This window comes from Canis lupus, chromosome 1 (genome assembly GCF_048164855.1).
Source record: "Canis lupus baileyi chromosome 1, mCanLup2.hap1, whole genome shotgun sequence".
Lineage (NCBI taxonomy): Eukaryota > Metazoa > Chordata > Mammalia > Carnivora > Canidae > Canis > Canis lupus.
This window is the reverse complement of record NC_132838.1, coordinates 966,134-986,461: the sequence shown is the minus strand read 5'-3', so window position 1 is coordinate 986,461 and position 20,328 is coordinate 966,134. Positions and strand designations below refer to the sequence as shown.

At 39.9% G+C, this 20,328-nt stretch overlaps 1 protein-coding gene across 1 annotated transcript in view; it reads left to right on the top strand.

Moving 5' to 3' along the window:
• The first annotated feature begins 333 nt into the window (after positions 1 to 333).
• The window catches only part of ENPP1 (ectonucleotide pyrophosphatase/phosphodiesterase 1), a 70,032-nt gene continuing 50,037 nt past the window's right edge, over positions 334 to 20,328 (top strand). Inside the window, exon 1 of the mRNA XM_072813656.1 lies at positions 334 to 520. Within this exon, the coding sequence (XP_072669757.1) occupies positions 437 to 520 (84 nt within the window). The 5' untranslated portion in view covers positions 334 to 436. The remainder of the gene's footprint in view (positions 521 to 20,328) is intronic.

Below are 20,328 nucleotides of genomic sequence, written 5' to 3'. Positions count from 1 at the left end.
ACTCCGGCAAGGGTTCGGAAGGTGCCCGGGCGCGGGGAGGAGAAGGCTTTGGGGGAAGTTAAAGACTCGCCCACGGGCAGGACCTAAAATAACCGACACGCTGAGTGCCCGAAATCAGACAGGAAGCAAATAATCCGGGGCGTTGAGTCGCTTTCCCTTCAGAGTAGCGCTGGGCGGCGGGAGCCGAGCCAAGGTCCGGCGGCGAGGGGCGGGCGCGGGGCGGGCGCGGGGCGGGCGCGGGGCGGGGCCGGGCGCGGAGCCTATTAGAGGCGCGGCGGGGCGGCCGGGCCAGAGCGCCGGGGCCACGATGGAGCGCGGCGGCCAGGCGGGCCTCGGCTCCCGGGAGGGCCCGGCGGGGAACGGCCCCGACCCGGGCTGCGCTCGAGCCGCCGCGGCGCCGGGGGATGGGCAGGCAGCCGCGGCCTTGCTGGCCCCCATGGACCTGGGGGAGGAGCCGCTGGAGAAGGCGGCCCGCGCCCGCCCGGCCAAGGACCCCAACACCTACAAGGTGCTCTCGCTGGTAGGTCCGCGGCCGGCGGGCGCCGGGGAGGGCGCGGAGGGCGCGGAGGGCGGGGAGGGCGCGGCCGGCTCCTGCGCCCCCTCTCCACGCGCTCGCCTGCGGCCGCTGTGCGGGCCCCTCGCTCGGTGCCCTCTGCTCCCCGGGGCAGGAGTTCACGCTCCCGGGCGCCGCGGAGGCTTCGGAGGGCCCGGCTGGGAAATGAGGCTGTTAGAACTGCGCTGTTTGTAAATACCGCTCGTCCCCCAAGAGCGAATGAAGTTGTTTTTGGGGGAAAATAACCAGCCAGCCGGAGAATTGCTGGTCTTAAGAAGGACCAACATTTTTTTTTTCCCCTTTTCAGTCTCTTTTTAGGCGACCCTGGGTGTAGTATTGATGACTTTCTTTGCATTAACCTATTTCACTGGAAAAGATTTAATAGAGTTCCCTAAGTTTTATGGGGAGCTTTAGGAAATGCCTTTTCTTTTGGCTCCGCTTAGGAATTTCCGTGCAGCTGTTCAGAAATCCCATCAATATTCATGTTATGCGAATGTGAAGAAGCGCGTACGATTCTTTGTCCACTCTTTTTACCGTAGGTTACATGGCTTTTGTTGCTAACAAAAGTAGTCATTATTCCTCTGCTATTTTGTTGTGACAGTGGCAAGACCCACAGCCAATTTTATGAAATGTGGGGGATTTTCATTCCTAGGGTAGAAAGTGGGGGCGCTGAGAGTCAGAGCCTGGGTTCTTGATTGAGTTAGTGATTGCTGAGTCCTTGTATAACTCTCCCAAACCTCAGTTCCTTATTTGTTAAAATGAGGACATTACTTTCATTGCCCATTGCGTAGGATTATTATGAGGATCCAATGGGAACAATGTTTGTGGGGAAGTAAACTGAAAATTACAAGGAGACATTATTTTTATTGCATTATGTGGAAGTAACATCACTTATTATGATTGAACAATGCTGTGTAGAGAATACGTTTCCTGATATTTGAAACCTACCTCTTCTCATAAGCATTTCCATTTTCACTATATTTCAGGTTTCATGGAGTTGTTACAATACTTTGAGGAGCCAACATTCCTAAAGAGATGGTGTTGTATGCTTAGTCAACCTAAGCCTAAATTTCAGAGAGTCACTAACCACACAGTGTATCTCAACACATATTCTTGCATCAGGATGAGAACTTACTTTTGGTCTTTTGAGTCTCCTTTTAGGTTTCTGTTAATGGGAGACCTTTGCTTTTATAACGATCACTTAAATTCTTTAGTATCTGTACTTTCAGGTTTAGCACACTCCTAGCTATTCCATAATTGTACATTTGAATCTGTGTGAAACTAATGTGAAATCACTCCTAAATGCCTGTAGTCTTAGAAGGTAGCTAAATTGCCAATTACTATATCTGTTTTTAAGTTTTTCCTACTCGTTTACGTTCAGGTATGAGCAAAGGTCTACCTCTGAAACTTGCATTTCAGTCTCTGACACCTGCAGTCACTGGTCAGACAGCATTCCACTGTGCTCTGATGATGCAGCTGTGGATACTGGACATGAAAGTGTCTTAGGTCTCACTTTCACAAGTAGTACAGTTATGAATATTTCTTTTCCCGTTAGGTGGGTCTTTGCTGTAACATGAATTGGCAAAGAATTCTTATCTCACGTCTTTGATGTAACACTGTGGGACATTAAATATACATCTAAACTCATTGCTGTATTTTTGAAATGTCAATAACTCCAGTGAATGTGAAAACTTTTACCCATTCTTTTTCTTCCCTACTTCAATACTCTGCTTTCCTCTGCAACTGTTCCCGCTTTCCCAAATGATGCACTTACAAAGGGAAAAGTCTCCTGAAGGAATCTGACAATTGACATCAAAGAGTTCTGGGACAAGTCTTCTAGAAAGGAGCTGCAATTATGGGATTCCTTTTTTCAAGTTGGTCATCAACACCTTTTTTTAATTTTTTTTTAATTTATTTATTTATTTATTTTTTATTTTTTATTTTTTTAGTGAAATAATTTTTATTGGTGTTTAATTTACCAACATACAGAATAACACCCAGTGCTCATCCCGTCAAGATCAACACCTTTTTTGTAAAGCTGAAGGAATGTGTTGACTAATTGTATCCTGAGTTGGGATTACTGGAAGCCAACCACTGACCTAGTCGTGGGGCACACAGTCTTTACCTAGCAGGATAATTGCAGTTGCTTTCCAGAGAGATAATCAGTGGCAACTCTTGCATTTTTGAAGACATTTCCGATAAGTTTAAATGCTGTAGTAATGGGAGAATGGATGAAGGAAAGAACCCACTCTATCCTTGCTTCTCTTTAGTGTGGTGTCTGAGTCCAGGGAAAGAATTGCAGGTTCTGGTGGCTTTTGGCCCTGGGCCCTGGAAATGCCAATGCCTAAGCACTGAGCTAGGCTGCAGAAAACTCAGAGGGCAAATAGGAGAATTACTCTGTATGTGCTCTAGATGATATGTTAAATACTGGATGTCTTTCCTTAGTTCCAAAATAAATTCTGAGCTGAAATTTTGACTTCCACTGAGGTTAGACTTGAAGAGTTATTAAAAAAAAAAAAACCCTTGTTCCCTGGTATCATTTGAAAGGGCAGAGAATTTTCAGCCACAATGCAGTACATTTTTCCATTCACCAGTGAGTCGTTCTGCAGTTTTATTTTGTTTGTGACGTCCTGCTGTGCTTATGAATAGATATACCTGTGTATGTGTAAAGGGCTTTATGTGTGGGTGGTGGTGGCTAAAGACTACTTTCGCCTTTCAGTGAAAGAATTATTTGTAAGTGGCAGAGGTTGCCCTCATTTATCAGAAGTTTGGGTATGAAAGCTATTAATCTGATAAGATTTTCTCCTTTTTTTTTTTTTTTTAGATTTTCTCCTTTTTTTACAACACATTGTCTTATCTCTAAAATACAGCATTGAGAACATTCAAGATAATTCTCTGCCTTTTTTTTTTTTTTTAAGATTTTATTTACTTAGCCTGAGCAGGGAGAGGTGCAGAAGGAGAGGGGAAGAGAGAATCTCAAGCAGACTCTACTGAGCGCAGAGCCTGATGTGGGGCTTACTCTAACAATCCTGAGATCAGGACCTGAACCGAAATCAAGAATCAGACACTTAATTGGCTGAGCCACTAGGTGCCCCTGGTTCTCTGCCCTTAATCAGATTTGGAATCAACATTGTTATTTGATTTGTAAAATTTAATATCCATCCAGCCATAGTTTAGCATATTTCAAAATGACCAGAGCATCTTAGAGGCCAAAGAAGCCTCCTGTTTATGCCTTTTGGTATTTGTTTCACATGTGATAAAATGAATCAAACATTTCTAGGAGGCAAGCAAGATGATTGTGTTTACCACTGGTTCTCAGATGGTGCCTGACAGTGTCAGCTTCTGGTTGAATGAATGAATGCACTGCATTTTTACTTAGACCAGGTGACACTTTGCTTTAGAAAATGGGTAGATGAGAAGTTGCATATACAACCACAGACCCATATGACCAGTTGAAAGTCAGGAATCTAAATATAGATGCACCAATAGATAAGGCACTTGGGTAGAAATTCAGGGTAAGATCAAAAGTAGGATACCATTCCATTAGGGCATTGCAGATGGAAGAGGCAGTGAATAAGCCATAAACAAAAGTTTCCAGCCAAGGCCATCATGCTTTAGGACAGGCCAAACAAGGCCTCTGTGATCACTTGGATTCAGAATCAGGATCTAACCACTGGCCATCCTCTCAGGTATGAATGACCTAGTGTGGCCGCATCTGGCATGCACAGGTTAGGTCATCCTGCAGGTACAAATGAGAGTCTCCTTTACTTGTGTCAAGGCCTCTTCTGTTTTCGTGACTTTGTGGCATACCCTGCCATTCAGTCTTCATGGCTTTTGTGGGCTGTTTTCTCCAGCATTGCTTTCAATTCTTTCTGGTTTGAGTCTTATGCATTCTGGTCACTCTCTCACCATTGATACTCAGCGGTTTCTGCTCCATGGATACAGACATCTTTTCAACATTTTATTTTTCCCTTGCATTCTGCTTGTTCAGTTAACTCTGGACACTTGGTTTTGCTGTCCCCTGCCTCTGTTATATCCTGTTCATGATTCTGAAGAGAATCCCTAATGGCCATGTTGAGGGACCTGATGCATTCTGTGTAATAAAGAACTGAGGACCATTGATCCATTTAGAATATTCAAAGAAATTTTTACCTATCATCTTCTCTTCCTCCAGCTAGCTTTTTTCTCAGATACAAACAAACGTTAAAGGTAAATGAGAATAGTTATGTACTCAGATTGAGTTTGATAAATTTCATGGCAAAATATCCCTGTGATTTCTAACTCATAGCAAATGTATTTCATCTGTATTATGGGTTTTTGGACAAGTTAGAGAATATAATTGTGATTCATAATTTTTATTTGGTAGAGGGAGAGGCATTTCATGTTTCAAATGATTTAGGAAGATGTAAGCTTTTGGAATGCAACTTGTGATTAGAGATCTATCTTTGGTTAAAATAAACATGCCTTTATCAGCTATGAAATATTCCCAAACAACAGGGAGTAAATAAGGGACCCCTTAGCAAATGAGTTCAAGGCAGAACAAGTCTTTTAAGCTTGACTTTTATGTAGCAAGAATTGATATTCAGAAAACTGAGTCAAATAAAAGCCCCCTTTGGCGTCAAATAAAATCTGTTATGTATTTACCATGGAAATTATACTTTAATAATATATTTAAAATCACTTTTCAAAAGAGTGACCAGGATGTTCAGCTATTAACTAGACCACTCTATTTACTGTGTATTTTAGTTATCTGAGGTTTTATGGTAAGAATTAATATAATATCTGTAATAATCTTTTATTCATTTTTACAGTTTTTTAAAAAAGATTATTTATTTTAGAGGAAGGAAAGGGGCAGAGGCAGAGGGAGAGAATCTCAAGCCGACTCCCACTGAGTAGAGTGCCTGACTCAGGGCTTGATCTCAGGACACTGAGATTATGACTTGAGATGAAACCAAGAGTCAGATGCTTAACTGACTGAAGCCACCCAGGTAACCCTCACTTGTAATTTTTATTTTATTTTAATTTTTAAAATTTTTATTTATTTTTTTTGTCAGGGAGAGAGAGAGAGAGAGAGAGAGAGAGAGAATCGTAAGCAGGCTCCACGCCCAGGATGATGCCCATTGCAGGGCTCGATTTCAGAACCCTAAGATCATAACCTAAGCCAAAATCAAGAGTAGGACACTTAACTGACTGAGCCACCCAGGCACCCTTACTTTTAGTTTTTAGAATATGACCTGGTGGAAATGTAGGTGATAAAAGTTTGGATGATTATCATTCACAAAGCACTTTGCAGTCTTAGAAAGCATTTTCTCACATATTCTTAACTGATCCTCAACACATCAGCAATTCTGAAACAGGAAAGTATGGTGACTATCAATCCCAGTTTACAGATTAGGAAACAGGCACACAGGGGCACACTCAGGTTTCTCAAACTGCAGCATACTTAGGAGAACAGCCAGAAACTATTAAGGAAAACATTGTTGGGCTCCAGTCCTAGAGGTTATGGTGTACAAGGCTTGAAATTGTTAGGACTAGGGATGCCTGGGTGGCTCAGTGGTTGAGCATCTGGCTTTGGCTCAGGGCGTGATCCTGGGGTCCCAGGATTGAGTCACACATTGGGCTCCCTGCAGGGAGACTGCTTTTCCCTCTGCCTGTGTCTCTGTCTCTCTCTCTGTGTCTCTCATGAATAAATAAATAAAATCTTAAAAAAAAAAAAAAAGAATTGTTACAGACTACACGTTTGTGTCCTTTTCAAATTCACATGGTAAAATCAACTCTGCAGTGTGATAATATTTGGAAGTGGGGCTTCTGGGAGGTAACAAGACTTAGATGAGGTTATGAGAGTGCAGCTGTGGGGATCAGATCAGTGGCCTTACAAGAAGGGGAAGAGAGAGGAGAGCTGAGTGGTCTCCTCCCTTCCTTTCCCCCATGCCCTCTGCAACACACACAGAAAAGGTTCTGTGGAGACATAATGAAAGAGCAGCCAGGAAGAAGAGTCTTTACCAGGATGTAGTTTGGCCAGCATCTTGATCTTTGACTTGCCAGGCTCTAGTACTGTAAGAATTTCTGCGGTGTAAGCTACCCAGTCTATGATATTTTGTCACAGTAGTTTGGGAAGACTAAGATAGGAATGGACCCAAAGAATCTGCATCATATTAGGTACCTCAAGTAATTCAGACATAGTTGGTTCATTTACTCTACTTCTAGAAAGAGTGGGTTAAATTTATAGGCAAAAGTCATACCATTTGGAAGTAGAAAACTTTGATAACCAAAAGGACTTTTAACTATGGATTTTTATTCTGAATTATTGGTGAATGGCATCCTATTTGTTTGCCTTTTTATCAGAGTGATGTCAGTAATCACATGTTACTCTGAGCTTCCAATGTATACAATTTTTGGGAAAATGATTTTCATCTTTCATTTGAATTTCCTTCTTAATACATTTTTAAATGTACTAGAATAGGAAAATAGAGAGTCATGATAAAAAGTCATTTTGAGGGAGTGAATTTTCACAAGCATATCTCATGTGGATGGATCATTTTCTCACCATGTCTTAGGTCTTTACATAGATTTAGGTGGCAAACATTCTATCACAGGTGTGATTTGATATCCTTTAAAGAGCATTCTACTTTGGTTTTCAGGAAGTCTTTCAGAGAAAGTAGCTTGTTCCTAAAGCTGATTTCTTTTCCTTGAAAAGCTTTGTGCCATTAGCAAGCATCTGGGGCCTATGGTCTGTCATGGAGAGACAGACATGGAAGGGACTTAAGCAGTTTTTATGGTGCTGTCGTGCAGCAAAATAAATACAACTTTCATTATGATGTTTTTCCAAATAGTTGCCTGTTGCTCCGGATTACCTTTATTTTGAATAAATCTTCACATAAGCAAAAGACAACACAGGTAGAATGAAGTTTCAAAAGCCAAAATATTTCAGGCAGCAGCTCTCAAAGTGTGGTGTGTGGGTTCCTGGGGTATCCATCCCTAAGTTAAGCCTTTCGGAGGACTACGAGTTCCAAATGATTTTAACAGTAGCATGCTGTCATTTGCCCTTTTAACTGTGCTGACATTTACACTGATGACATTAAAGCAATGGCAAGTGCCTCTGTGGTCGCCTTAGCAGAAATAAAGGCAATGAGTGGCCCCAGTAATACAGGTAGTCATGTACTTGGGATCACGACAAAAAGAAGTCAGTTTCACTTAAAAGAGTATACTAGATAAAGCAGTAAAAATGTCCTCAAGGAAGCAGATTTTTATTAAATATCAACCCTAAATTACCTCTCTCTTTAATAGGTGTGAAATTGGAGGTACGCATGCCGCATATCTGCTGCATACTGGAGTGCTGTGGTTTTCTGGAGGGAAAACTGATTGTGTTGTGAGTTGAACTAGCTGTGGGTTTTTTTTTTTTTTTTTCATGGAACATTTTTATTGGAAGGAACAACCGACACACATAATATAAATGTCATAGATTTTAGATTAGATTTTCATATTTTAGATTAGATTTTAGATTTTAATATTTGGCACACATTTTCTCAAAATGCATAATGTTAGCTTGTCACTTTAAGGACAACAAATTAAGATGCCTGTTTCCTATGATAAAATCCAGTCTTTTCAGCAAAAATCAGAATTTTGGAGAACTTTGTAGCTGCCATTGTATGATTGATAGCATCCCAATTTTTAAAGACTTTCTTCAGGGGTGCCTGGGTGGCTCTATCAGGTATCTGCCTTGGGCTCAGGTCATAATCCCAGGGTTCTGGGATCAAGCCCCACATCAGGCTTCCTGCTCACCAAGGAGCCTACTTCTCCCTCTCCCTTTGCAGTTCCCCCTGCTTGTGTTCTCTCGCTCTCTTTCTCAACTAACTAAATAAAATCTTTAAAAAAACCCCAACAACTTTTCTATAGAAATTGGTGGAAATAGTAAGGAGTGTGATTTTTTTCGCATGGGGTAAAACAACGTGTCAACATTTGGAAGAACCGTGTAACTCAGTAAATCAGTATTTTGGGATCAATGGATGATTTACAAAACTATGAATGAGTGTAAGTTTCATTCAAAGTACAGGATAGACCAATGGATTTTAATGTAGCAGTATGAAAAATGTATTAATATTGTTTCAAGTGGCATGTTGCATTTTGCCTTTAAGAAATTACCATTTGTAGAATTTTGGAATCATTTTAAAGAATGCCCACAATTGTCTGAAAAGTCCTCTGTAAGAGTATAAAGGAATTCTGAGACCAAAAGCTTTAAGAATATCTGCTTTAAGGAAAGGTATACATTCAATACTATTTTAAGGAAAGGAGATTTAGACATATCTCTTAGTTACAACTAGAAGCTAGTTACAACTTACTGTATCTTCATATAACATCCTTTCTAGACTTCTAAATACATCCATTACCTCTTTTGTTCTATGCCATAGTTCTGCCATTATCTCTGTGTTAGGGACAAAAAATCATGGCTCAGAAATTTGGGGGACTCTAAGAATTTCTAATACTTCCCTTAATCCTATCCCTGTAGCTTATTTTTTTTTAAACTTTGACAAGCTTATTTATTTATTTTTAATTTTTATTTATGATATTCACACACAGAGAGAGAGGCAGAGACACAGGCAGAGGGAGAAGCAGGCTCCATGCACCAGGAGCCCCATGTGGGATTTGATCCAGGGTCTCCCGGATCGCACCCTGGGCCAAAGGTGTGCGCCACCCAGGGATCCCTCCCTGTAGCTTATTGACAAACAGTTTTCAAGTCAGACAGACTGGGTTTGTTTGTTTGTTTGTTTGTTTATTTATTTAATTTTTCAGACTGGGTTTAAATCCTGGAACTGTTATTAGCTGTTTGAATGCTGGCAAATAATTTTACTGAATATCAGCTTCCACAGCAATAAAGTAGAGATGATCAAATCATACTGGCTGGTGTAAGAATTAAATTAGGCAATGTATACGAAGTGGGACACAAAATGTGCCCTGAATAAGTGCTCATTTTTCTTGTGCTTCCTGACATGCTTCAGTGTGATTGAATTTTTTATTTTTCCTTATTCAGAAGACATTTATATCCTTGCTACCCAAAGCAGTCTGCAGGCTAGGCTAGTGGCATCACCTCCTCGGTGCCTGTGCAGAATGCAGCACCTTGGGCCCCACTCCAGACCTCCCAAACCAGAATCTGCATCTTCGCAGATCACCAGGGGTTTGTGTACACATTAAAGCTTGAGGAGTGGCACTCCTAAGGATGTTGAAGTGGGTGGTACAGGAGGCATTTCAACCCGTATGTCTCGGGCTGGGGGTCATTGACCTTTGGGCTTCCACAGACTTCATACATGATGTTATAGTTAAGAATAAAATTACTAAGTGTTCCTTAATGATCTCAGCTGTGTTGGCTTTGGGTTGATGTGGTGCTACTGCTTGTTGCATTTGGCCTCATTCTTTCCTGGGACCTCGGTGCATTGATGATGGTAGCCCTTGCCCTTGTGTGGACAGGACATGAAGTACAGTCTTTCTTACCTCCTTTCACATGTACAGTCACTGTCTCTCAGGAGCCAACCTGTGCTCTCATTTGTTTCTTGTACTTTAACTGCCTTTTCCTGCCTCTGCCCTAGCTTGTCCTTTAATTGCTCCTTATTACTCTCGGCTGTGCCAATCTTCTGCGGTTGCTGGGATCTGATAACATTCAGATGTTCTTTTCAATTCAGACACCCATCTATCAGAATATCAAGCTGATTTCAGTTTTACGTTGCACCACCAAATAGAACTCTTCAGAGTTTCCATGGCCAGCACCTTCTCAACAATCAACAATATACCCAATGCAACACCAAAACAAAGAGATCTTGGACCTGGGTTTTTTCAGGTGGCACTGAATCAAATTAAATGTCCTTGGCATAGAATTTATTCCATAATACTTCATCATCCAAACACATTGGTTTCTTATAGAGTGCCACCCAGCATCACTTCGATTAGAATCTTCTGGGGCCTTGGAAGCAGGTGAATGAAGTGTATTCAGGTGGGAAGGGTGTGGTTTGCATCATGAATACTGTGTTTGTCTTGTCTCTGAATTAACAAAAGAGAAGTAGGAAACTGTACTTGTACACTAAAGTACCTTACAGCTCAAAGGAAGTAAAGGTGAGGAATGGTGATGTATGAAAGTATTGCTACATTTGTCATCTCTTGGAAACTTTTAAAGGAAAAGAGAACATTGAGTTTTCTGGGATGATTCAAGCAAATTTTAAGAGATGGGCATGTGAAGTCACAGCAATTAATTGCTGTGTGACCTTTGAACACGTATGTGCTTTGCTTCTCTGACTTTCAGTTTCTTTAACCACGTTATAGGAGGTTTGGGTTAGGTGACTCTCTTGTACATTCAAATCTTTGTATAGTATAGAGAGCTCAGAGTATTTTCACCTTGTTAGAAACATACCATGTCTTACAGAAAGTTCAGAAAATGTGGGGAAATATAAGGAAGAGAATAAAGATTGCATTCCTCTTATCTGCTATTTATAGGGTTTTGTTTTTGTTTCTGGTTTCTACCTCAGGACTTTTCTGTGTATGTATCACTTTTTTAACAAAAATAGAATTATACTACAGATACTGCTCCATTTCCTTTTTAAATTATGTTCCATTGAGATTTTGTTATTGCTAGACAGCTTTATAACCTTTCAGGAATAGGGTTTCGAGACTTTTATTTTATGGGGTTAAATCATGGGGTAATCTTTGAAAGCATCTCTGCTCATACCTCAGACGTAGTCCCCAAGAATTCAAAAATTTAGAACACATTTTTTGTTTGGTTTTGTTTTATTCATTCCTCAGCTTCACCTCCACTGCTCAGATCTCTTTCTTATTGTTATTAGTTTTCCTGAATATAACCTACAAGGGGAAATGCATACCCCTAAGCGCAATCTTTTTGCCTATTTCTCATTGCCTGAGTAACAGTGTTACCGATGGGGGCTGGGCGTGAATAGCTTCATGCATTCATAGCAGCCCCGAAGGTCCATGACGCATATGTGTGGCTGTTGGGCGGTCAGTGTTCGCCAGGCTCTTAGAGTAGACCCTTGCTTGTGGTAGGAGCTGTGAAGTATTTGATGAACTTGTACATGCCTTTATGGAGTGGACTCTGTGTCAGACTTCTGTGAAGCACTTTTCCGCCTTTGATCGGCACGATTGTGTGACCTAACAGGGATCACATCTGATGGCTGGGTAGTCAGGTCTGGGACCCAAATGGAGGTGGGACACTGTGTCCCTTCTGTAATATGGGATATGTGGATGTTGTATGCCTAACGTGGGTTTAGATGTTTGAAGGACTCGGATCAATATCCCCTTCTGTACTCCCGGTGTTGTGCCAGTGGAGGCAGCCCAGGTCTTGATATCCCTGTTCACAGTGCCCCAGCTCTGCTGGAACATACCTTCCATTATAGTCAGCTCAGGCCTATATATACTGTTTTACAGATACACTTGTTTTGACTATTTCTGTTTTCTAACCCAAGAATGATTTTTTTTTTCTTTTAAACCTCTTTTTCTTACCTGACATGAGGCACTCCCTGGGATCCAACTCCATTTCTCCTCTCACAGGAAACATTCCTTAAAGCTTTTCTTTTTTTTTTAATTTTTATTTATTATTTATGATAGTCAAACACAGAGAGAGAGAGAGAGAGGCAGAGACACAGGCAGAGGGAGAAGCAGGCTCCATGCACCGGGAGCCCGACGTGGGATTCGATCCCGGGTCTCCAGGATCGCGCCCTGGGCCAAAGGCAGGCGCCAAACCACTGCACCACCCAGGGATCCCACAGGAAACATTCCTTAGCTGCTCTTTGGCACCATCTCCCCTGTCCCTGAAGCACTCAGTTGCTATTTTATCTTGCCTCTGTTAATCATATAGAGGCCATAGAACTTAGTAGTTAAGGGCCAAACTGCTGGTATGAAATCATCTTTGTCCAGAACTGTTGTGTGCCCTTGGGCAAGTCCCTTCACTTCTCTTGTGCCTTAGTTTCCTCACCTGTAAAATGGGGAGAAAAATAGTAGCTAGCTACCTCATAGGTCTAGAGATTAAATGAATTAATTATGGTTGATTGTTATTGTTAGGGTGGGTAGCTTAACTATTTCAAGTCCCTACTGTGTAAGCAGTCTCATGCAAGAATCAGGGCTAAATGTGGCTAGGAGAAGGGAAAGACTTCCTCCCTGTTCTCAAGGTCCACCCTCCGTAGTACCAGTTATCAAAGAATCTATATGATTATCTCCCATTGCAGCAGTGATAAGAATTGCCTGGGAACCTTACCCAGGGCTGTGAGGGAGAGTCCTGAGGGGGAGGTGGCACCTTCACAGAGGTTGAAGGTGTCCTGGGGGCAGTGACCTGGGAGCAGAAGAGGCTTCCGAGGAGGTGGCTGCATGTACAAAGGCCCCCTGAGATAGCGGGGAGCACGGTCTATCTCAGAATTAGGAGGAAACCAGGTGGCTGGTAAGCAGAGGTTGTGTGATGAGTGATATGGCTGAGAAGGAGGCCTGGGGCCAGGTCCACGCAGGGCATTGCAAATTGGAAATCACTGTTTGTTTTTGTTTCTATTTTCATTCTTAGTGACAAAATCTGATTTACATTTTGGAAAGATCAGTAGCGGTAGTGATGAGGGGAGCAGAGGCAAGCTGAGGGCAAAACATATGTTGACACCTCCCAAACCTCCCTCCCCCAGGTGGGATCTATGTAAGGTTCCTCAGGCACTCCTGGCTGCCTGAAAACTAAGGGAAGGATAAAAAGAAATGCTTAACTAATAGAGATCACAGTCCTGCAAGACAGAAGTCTCCCTCAGTTTACAAAATGTCTTAGTGATTTACAAGAAAAAGGATCTTTATCAATACCCTAACTAACCCAGAAAGAATTTCAACTGTCTTCATATTAATGCCTTGCTAGAAGGAAAAACAGCCTTAAGTTGACAATGGCATGTGAAAATCCTTTTGAAACCTCCCTTTGCCTTGCATCCCCCAACTCCCAAGATTATAATCACAACCCCTCACAAGCCCTTGGCAGCAGCTCTTCCTGCCCATGGGTCCTGTCCCCACGCTTTCATAAAATCACCTTTTTGCACCAAAGACTTCTCAAGAATTAGCTCATTGGCTCCAGACCTTACCCCACCAACCAACTCACCTACATTCCAAAACCACATCAGTAGGAACATGGGTGAAGGAAGAGCCTGCTTTTTTACCTGGCTGTTTCAGAACTATTTTCTCCTTTCCTCTAGATTGTAAGTTCTGCATGTCTCTATTTAAATTAAAATTTCTGTTACGTAAGGTTAAATAAAAAGGAATCCAGTTCGTTGTCACAGGAGCCACTTTTGGAGTTCTCCACAGCTAAGTGCTAGTCACTACCATACTGGGCAATAGAAGCTGTTAGAACATGAGCATCTTAAAAACTTCTGTTGCTAGTAGTTCTTGAAGGTCGTGGTATCATAGGGTTTTTGTTGTTGTTGTTTTTACTTTTATAGTTCTTCCAGGAAGTAATAATGAACATGTACCTAAAACAAATGTTCTTTGTTCAAGAGACATTTTTTAGAACAAAAGAAATTGTTCAAAAGGGTTACTTTGTAAATGTTCTTCCAAATGTAATTTTAAGATTTTTTTTTTATCCAACTGAATGAGTGTAATTAAGTTGGTTTCAGCCATTCAGCAAATCTGCACGTTAAAAGGTGACACATTTCTAAAATTATGTTGCCTCCTAAATTATAAACCCATGTATCCCTTACCGTTTTTAAGTTCTGTCTTTTAAGTTTCTACTGTAATTGTGATTGAGTAACCACTGCATTATCTTGCATTATCTTGCATTATCCTGTTTCCTGTCCTTGGGAAGAATTGCCAGGAATCCCCTGGATAAATTGTCTTTTTGTTGTCTATTCCCTTCACTCCTGCCACCATCTTTTAAGAATAAATATAAGTTGCTGTAGTCATTATGCTGCAAAAATTATTTGGGGTGCAAGGGGAAACAAATCACATATACTTAACTGAGCACAATGCCCTTTCTCCCTTTTGTTTTTATCTCAGACCTTTCATCTGTGAAGGCAAGATACCTGTCTAGGCAAGAAAAACTATTTTGGATAAAATCCATAGTTCCTTACCTTTTTTGTCCATTTGTCCTCAGCCTGAGGGGAGAAAGGGCTGTCCTGTTCTGTAAATGAACTAATTTTCCTCCCTTTTCTATCTCATGAACTTGACTTAAAACATTTTTTTCTAAAATCAGTTAATAATACTTTTCATTTAATGACTCATCTTTCTTGATCATAGCTTCAAAAGAAACAAACTGTTTTCAGGATTATTTTGGCAGTGTTTTTTTTTTTTTTCTTCTTGAAATCCAACTGAAGCCAGACTTAATTAAAATATATGTATCTTTTGTATCTAGGAGATAGAGAATTAAAAACAAATGAATCCCCAAAATGGAAAGTTCTTTGCCTATATTCAGTTTAGTTTAGATTATACCTTTAGGTTATGCCTTGAGGGGTCTGTGTGTGTGTGTGTGTGTGTGTGTGTGTGTGTGTGTGTGTGTATAGGGTGCATTGAGAGAGAAATTCCAAGCTCTATTGGCCAGGGTCCAATCAGAAAAACAAAGGCCATACTTGGTAATCTCATCCAGAGAATTTAGTATGAGAAACAGGTTGCAAAGGTATTTGAAGAACTGAAATCCAAATGGGCTGGTGTGGCAATGAGGCAGCTCCAGGAAAGGTAACAGAAGGAACCTGCTACCACCCTGAGGGCAAGAGGGGCAAAGGGGAAAGAATGGTGAAACCGGAGCTGAGATGACTAACATCTTATGCTAGAATGATGCATTTGTCACAATATCATCAATATGATGAACCCATATTCATACAGCCTCATTAACTAAAGTACATGCTTTGTTTGTATTTCCTTATCTTTCCTCTGCTGTCCTTTTTTGTTTGTTCCCATATCCCATCCAGGAACACCACATTACATTTAGTTGTCACATCTCTGTGACAACAGACTATTCTTGTTTTTGATGACCTTGACAGTTTTCAGCAGTACTAGTCATGTATTTTGTGGAATGTCTTGCAACTGGGATTTCCCTACATTTTTCTCATGAGTAGAGCGGGAATGTTCACTTTTGGGAGGTGGAGCCCTGAGGTAGTGTTTTCCAGTGTTCTTCACTCTTCGAGATACTCTGTTTTGTACTTTTCCATCCTGTACTCTGAAATCCCAGCCAACGCTTTTATTAGAGTATGTTCTGTCTTGAGGGTAAAGTATCTACAGAAGTTAATTGGAATTCTGTATGAGAGATTTGTCTCTTCTTTCCCATATATTGCTTATTTACTCAGTCATTTGTTTCAGTTTGTACTTACTGATGTTTATTTTATACTTTGGGCTATAACCCCAAAATGTGTTATTGTATTTTTACACAAATTATTGTAGCTTTGGCCATTGGGAGTTGGCACCTCTGTCCCTTTGACCTCCCCCATCTTTGTGTGGTGCATGTGTTTGTGTTTAACACTTCCTTATTTTCTGGTACTACAAAATGTTTCAGGCTTTCAAACTCATCTTGTCCTATTCCACCCCCCCCAAGTGTTTACTAATATTGTTTTCCTTACGGATTAATACAGTTTTTCTAAATTAAATTATAGTTGGCTTTTAAAGAAAATTGAATATAGTTGACAACAATAATTGCTTTACTTTCAAAGTATTGAGGGCTGACCATGTGAAATGTAATTGGATCATAATTTTTTTATTGAGGTATAATTGACATATAACTATGTTAGTTTTGGGTAGACAACATAATGATTCAATATACATGTAAAGTGATCACTACAGTAAGTTTAGTTAACATCCATCATCACACAGTTATAATTTTTTTTGTCTTGTGTTGAGAACTTTTAAGATTTAGCATCTTTCAAATATACGAGTATTTTTTTTTTAAAGATTTTACTTATTTATTCATGAGACAGAGAGAGGCAGAGACACAGGCAGAGGAAGAAGTAGGCTCCCCGCAAGGAGCCCAATGTAGGACTTGACCCCAGGACCCCAGGATCACGACTGAGCCAAAGGCAGGTGCTCAACCACTGAGCCACCCAGGCATCCCTACAATAGAGTATTTTTAATTATAGTTACCATGCTGTACATTAATTACATCTCTATAACTTGCTTATTTTATAATTGAAAGTTTGTACCTTTTGGCACTCCCCCCATCATTGTGTGTGTGTTTGGTATTTAGCGCTTCCTTTACTTTCTCGTATAAGACAAGATGTTTCAGACTTTCAGCCTCATCTTGTCCTATTTTTCCCCTAAATGTTTACTAATATTCTTGATACTCATAAGCAAAAGTCTACACTTGAAAATTAGGAGTGGACTTACATAAATACTTGTGCCTAAATTCTCTGTGCCCATACCAAAGGAAGCAACATAGACATCACATCACTTACATGCTTATGTCCCTATGTGAAGTATTTTTCAGGCATTTCCCTTCCTTCAATGAAGTGATGAGGAACAAATATTACCTCTGAAAGAAGCTGGCCATTGGGCACTTTAAGCAGAGTTAACTCATTCCTCCATTGATCATTTTATCTTGGGAATGATGTAGGCTTAAAATCTGGGAGGAAGGAAAGTGTGTTCTCTCCTATGCTCAGAGAGCCATACTGGTTGGTATTACCAGCTTGATAAATTCCTCTCTGTTCAGTATCTGATTGTCAGTTGTATAGATTCAAAACCCTCTCATGGTATTTGATGGGTCAGGAATTTGGGGAAAGTGTGGTAGGGCAGATGTGGTTCAGGTCTGTCATGTGGTTATAGTCAGATGGTGTCTGGAGTTGTAACAGCAGGGGATGGAGCATCTAGATGCTGGCCAGGCATCTTCCTCCCACTTCATATAGTTTCGGGACCTCCTCATGTGGTCTGATCTATGCATAGGATAGCTTGGGCTTACGGCACAATAGCCTCAGAGTAGACAGCTTACATGGGGCTGAAGACTTTAAGAGTAAGCATTTCAGTGATGGATTTACATAATTTCAAAAGAATTGATCAGTATTTTATACTGTTTGGGTTTACCATAATGCATTATATTTATTCAGTTGCTTATTATCAGAAATTTAGGTTTTTTGCACATTTTTGCTATTACAAAAATTGCTACAATAAATATCTCTGTGCATAGCCTAATGCATTTATGTGAAAATTTCTCTGCAAATTATTAAATTTGGAATTGCAGGAGTGGAGATTATGTACATTTTGAATTTACATAAATTAATCTAAATAACTTTTTAGAAAGGTGGATTAATCTAAATAACCTTTTATTTATTTATTTATTTATTTATTTATTTATTTATTATTTTTTTTAAATAACCTTTTAGAAAGGAACATATACTATGAAGGCAGTGCAAAAGTGTCTGTTTCACCTGATATACTTGCCAATACTTGCAATTATTAATCTTTTTAATAATTGTTAATCTTATTAGCTGAAAAAGGACTCTGATTTATAGTTGTTTGATTTTTAATGGAGGCAAATATGTTTTTATTAGCTGTTTTACTTTGCATAGAATAGTTTATTATTTATTATTTTTATTATTTTAAAACTGCGGATTATCTTTTCTACTTGATTTTTATGTGCTCATTATTATGGATGTTAACCTGTCATACATTGAAAAAAAATTTTTTTAAGATTTTATTTATTTATTTGAGAGAGAGAGCAGGAGATGGGCAGAGGGAGAGGAGAGAATCTCCTGCAGACTCCTCACTGAGTGCAAAGCCTGATGTGGGGCTCAATCCCACAATCCTGAGATCATGACCTGAGCTGAAACCAAGAGTTGGACACTTAACCTGCTGAGCCACCCAGGTGCTCCTTTTGAAATGTTTTATCCTAGTTTCTCCCACCCCATCTTTCTAGTGGCTGATGTTCTTTTTCTTTGGCATTACAGGCATTCCTTATTTTTATGGATCAAATATATTAATGTCTCCATTCTAATTTTTGGATTTTTGTGCCATCTTTATAATGGTGTTCATCACCCTAAAATTATAAAAATATTTGCTCATATTTTTCTTCCAGTGGTTTCATGTTAAATCTTTATTTATTCCATATCATTTTACTTTGAAACTTTTTCTTTATTTTTTAGAGAGAGGCTACAGTTAAGTGGGATGGGGGAGGAGCAGAGGGAGAGAGAGAGAAAATCTTAAGCTGGCTCCATACCTAGTGCAGAGCCGACCTTATGACCTGAGTCTGAGTTCATGACCTGAGCTGAAAAAGAGTCTGAGGACTCTTAACCAACTGAGCCACCAAGTACTCCCCATCATTTTATTTTGTTAAAAGTCAAGAGATAGAAATCCAGTTTGTTAAACACTTTCCTCAAGATCTTATTTCGATAGATTACTTTTCTTAAGAGACTGGAGTCAGAAGATTACATAAAGGAAAACCACAAAAATGTTCTGTGATCATTTGTGGGTATTATGCATTTGTAGATATAAGTAGAAGCCTTAGTGGCAGAAGGCTGTGTCTGAGTTAACCTCCAGCCTTTTTAAGAGTGATCCTGTTTCATGTTGAGGTATTTTCTGTTACTGATCTTGTTAATTAAGTGTTTATATCTCAAGATTAAAGGAGAGAATACAGGTCATGGGGTGAAGGTTGCCATCAAAGCTAAATCTACTGAAACCATTACTTTATACCACCAAATGACTGCTTTACCCTTTGACCTTTAACTTCAGAGAGAAATGGTCTGTGAAAGCAATTGATGAGATCTGAGAAAAGTGATTACTCAGCCAGAAGTTAAAAAGACTGGATATTTTTCCCTATGAAGGGCTTGGTACTTTTTGAAGCAAAAATAAACAAGTTATTCTTTTTATTAGATCTATATGAGATGATAGATGTTAACCAAACCTAATCATTTCACAGTATGTATCAATCAAACCATCATGTTGTATGCCTTAAACTTATAGTGATGTCAATTATTTCCTGTTAAAACTGGAAAATAAATAAATGAACATAATAGAGAAAAGAATTGCTGTCCTAGATGGTTCAGTTCTCTGGAGGCTTTGCAGCATTCCAGGAAAAATTTTGACTATGAAGGATATGGCTCAGGTGAGTTGCCCCGCCCACTTGTACTTCTGATTCACCTGAGGAAGTTAAGTCTCCAGGGCTGATGTTTCCAGTTCTTTTCATAGCAGACCTAATAGTTATTCCACTATACTATTTTTAGCTAATAGTCTTTTTTTTTTTCTTTTTCAAGTTTTTAAGTTCCAGTTAGTTACCATACAGTGTAATATTAGTTTCAGGAGTAGAATTTAGTGATGCATCACTTAACATACAATATCCAGTACTCATTCCAAGTGCCCTCCTTAATACCCATCACCCATCTAGCCCATCCTCCTGCCCACCTCCCCTCCATCAACCCTCATTTCATTCTCTATAGGTAAAAGTCTTGCTTGGTTTGCCTCTTTCTTTTTTTTCCCCTTATGTTCACCTTTTTGTTTCTTAAATTCCACATATGAGTGAAATCATATGTCTTTCTCTGACTGACCTATTTCACTTAACATAATATTCTCCATCTTCATCCACTTTCTAACAAATCGCAGGATTTCATTTTTTGTATGGCTGAGTAATAATAGCCCGTGTGTGTGTGTGTGTGTATGTGTGTGTATACACCATAACATCTTTATCCATTCATCAGTCGGTGGACATTTGGGCTTTTCCTATAATTTGGCTATTATTGATAATGCTGCTATCAACATTGGGGTGCATGAGTCCCTTTGAATCACTATTTTTATATCCTTTGGGTAAATACCTAGTAGTGCAATTGCCCAATCTTAGGGTAGTTCTATTTTTAACTTATTGAGAA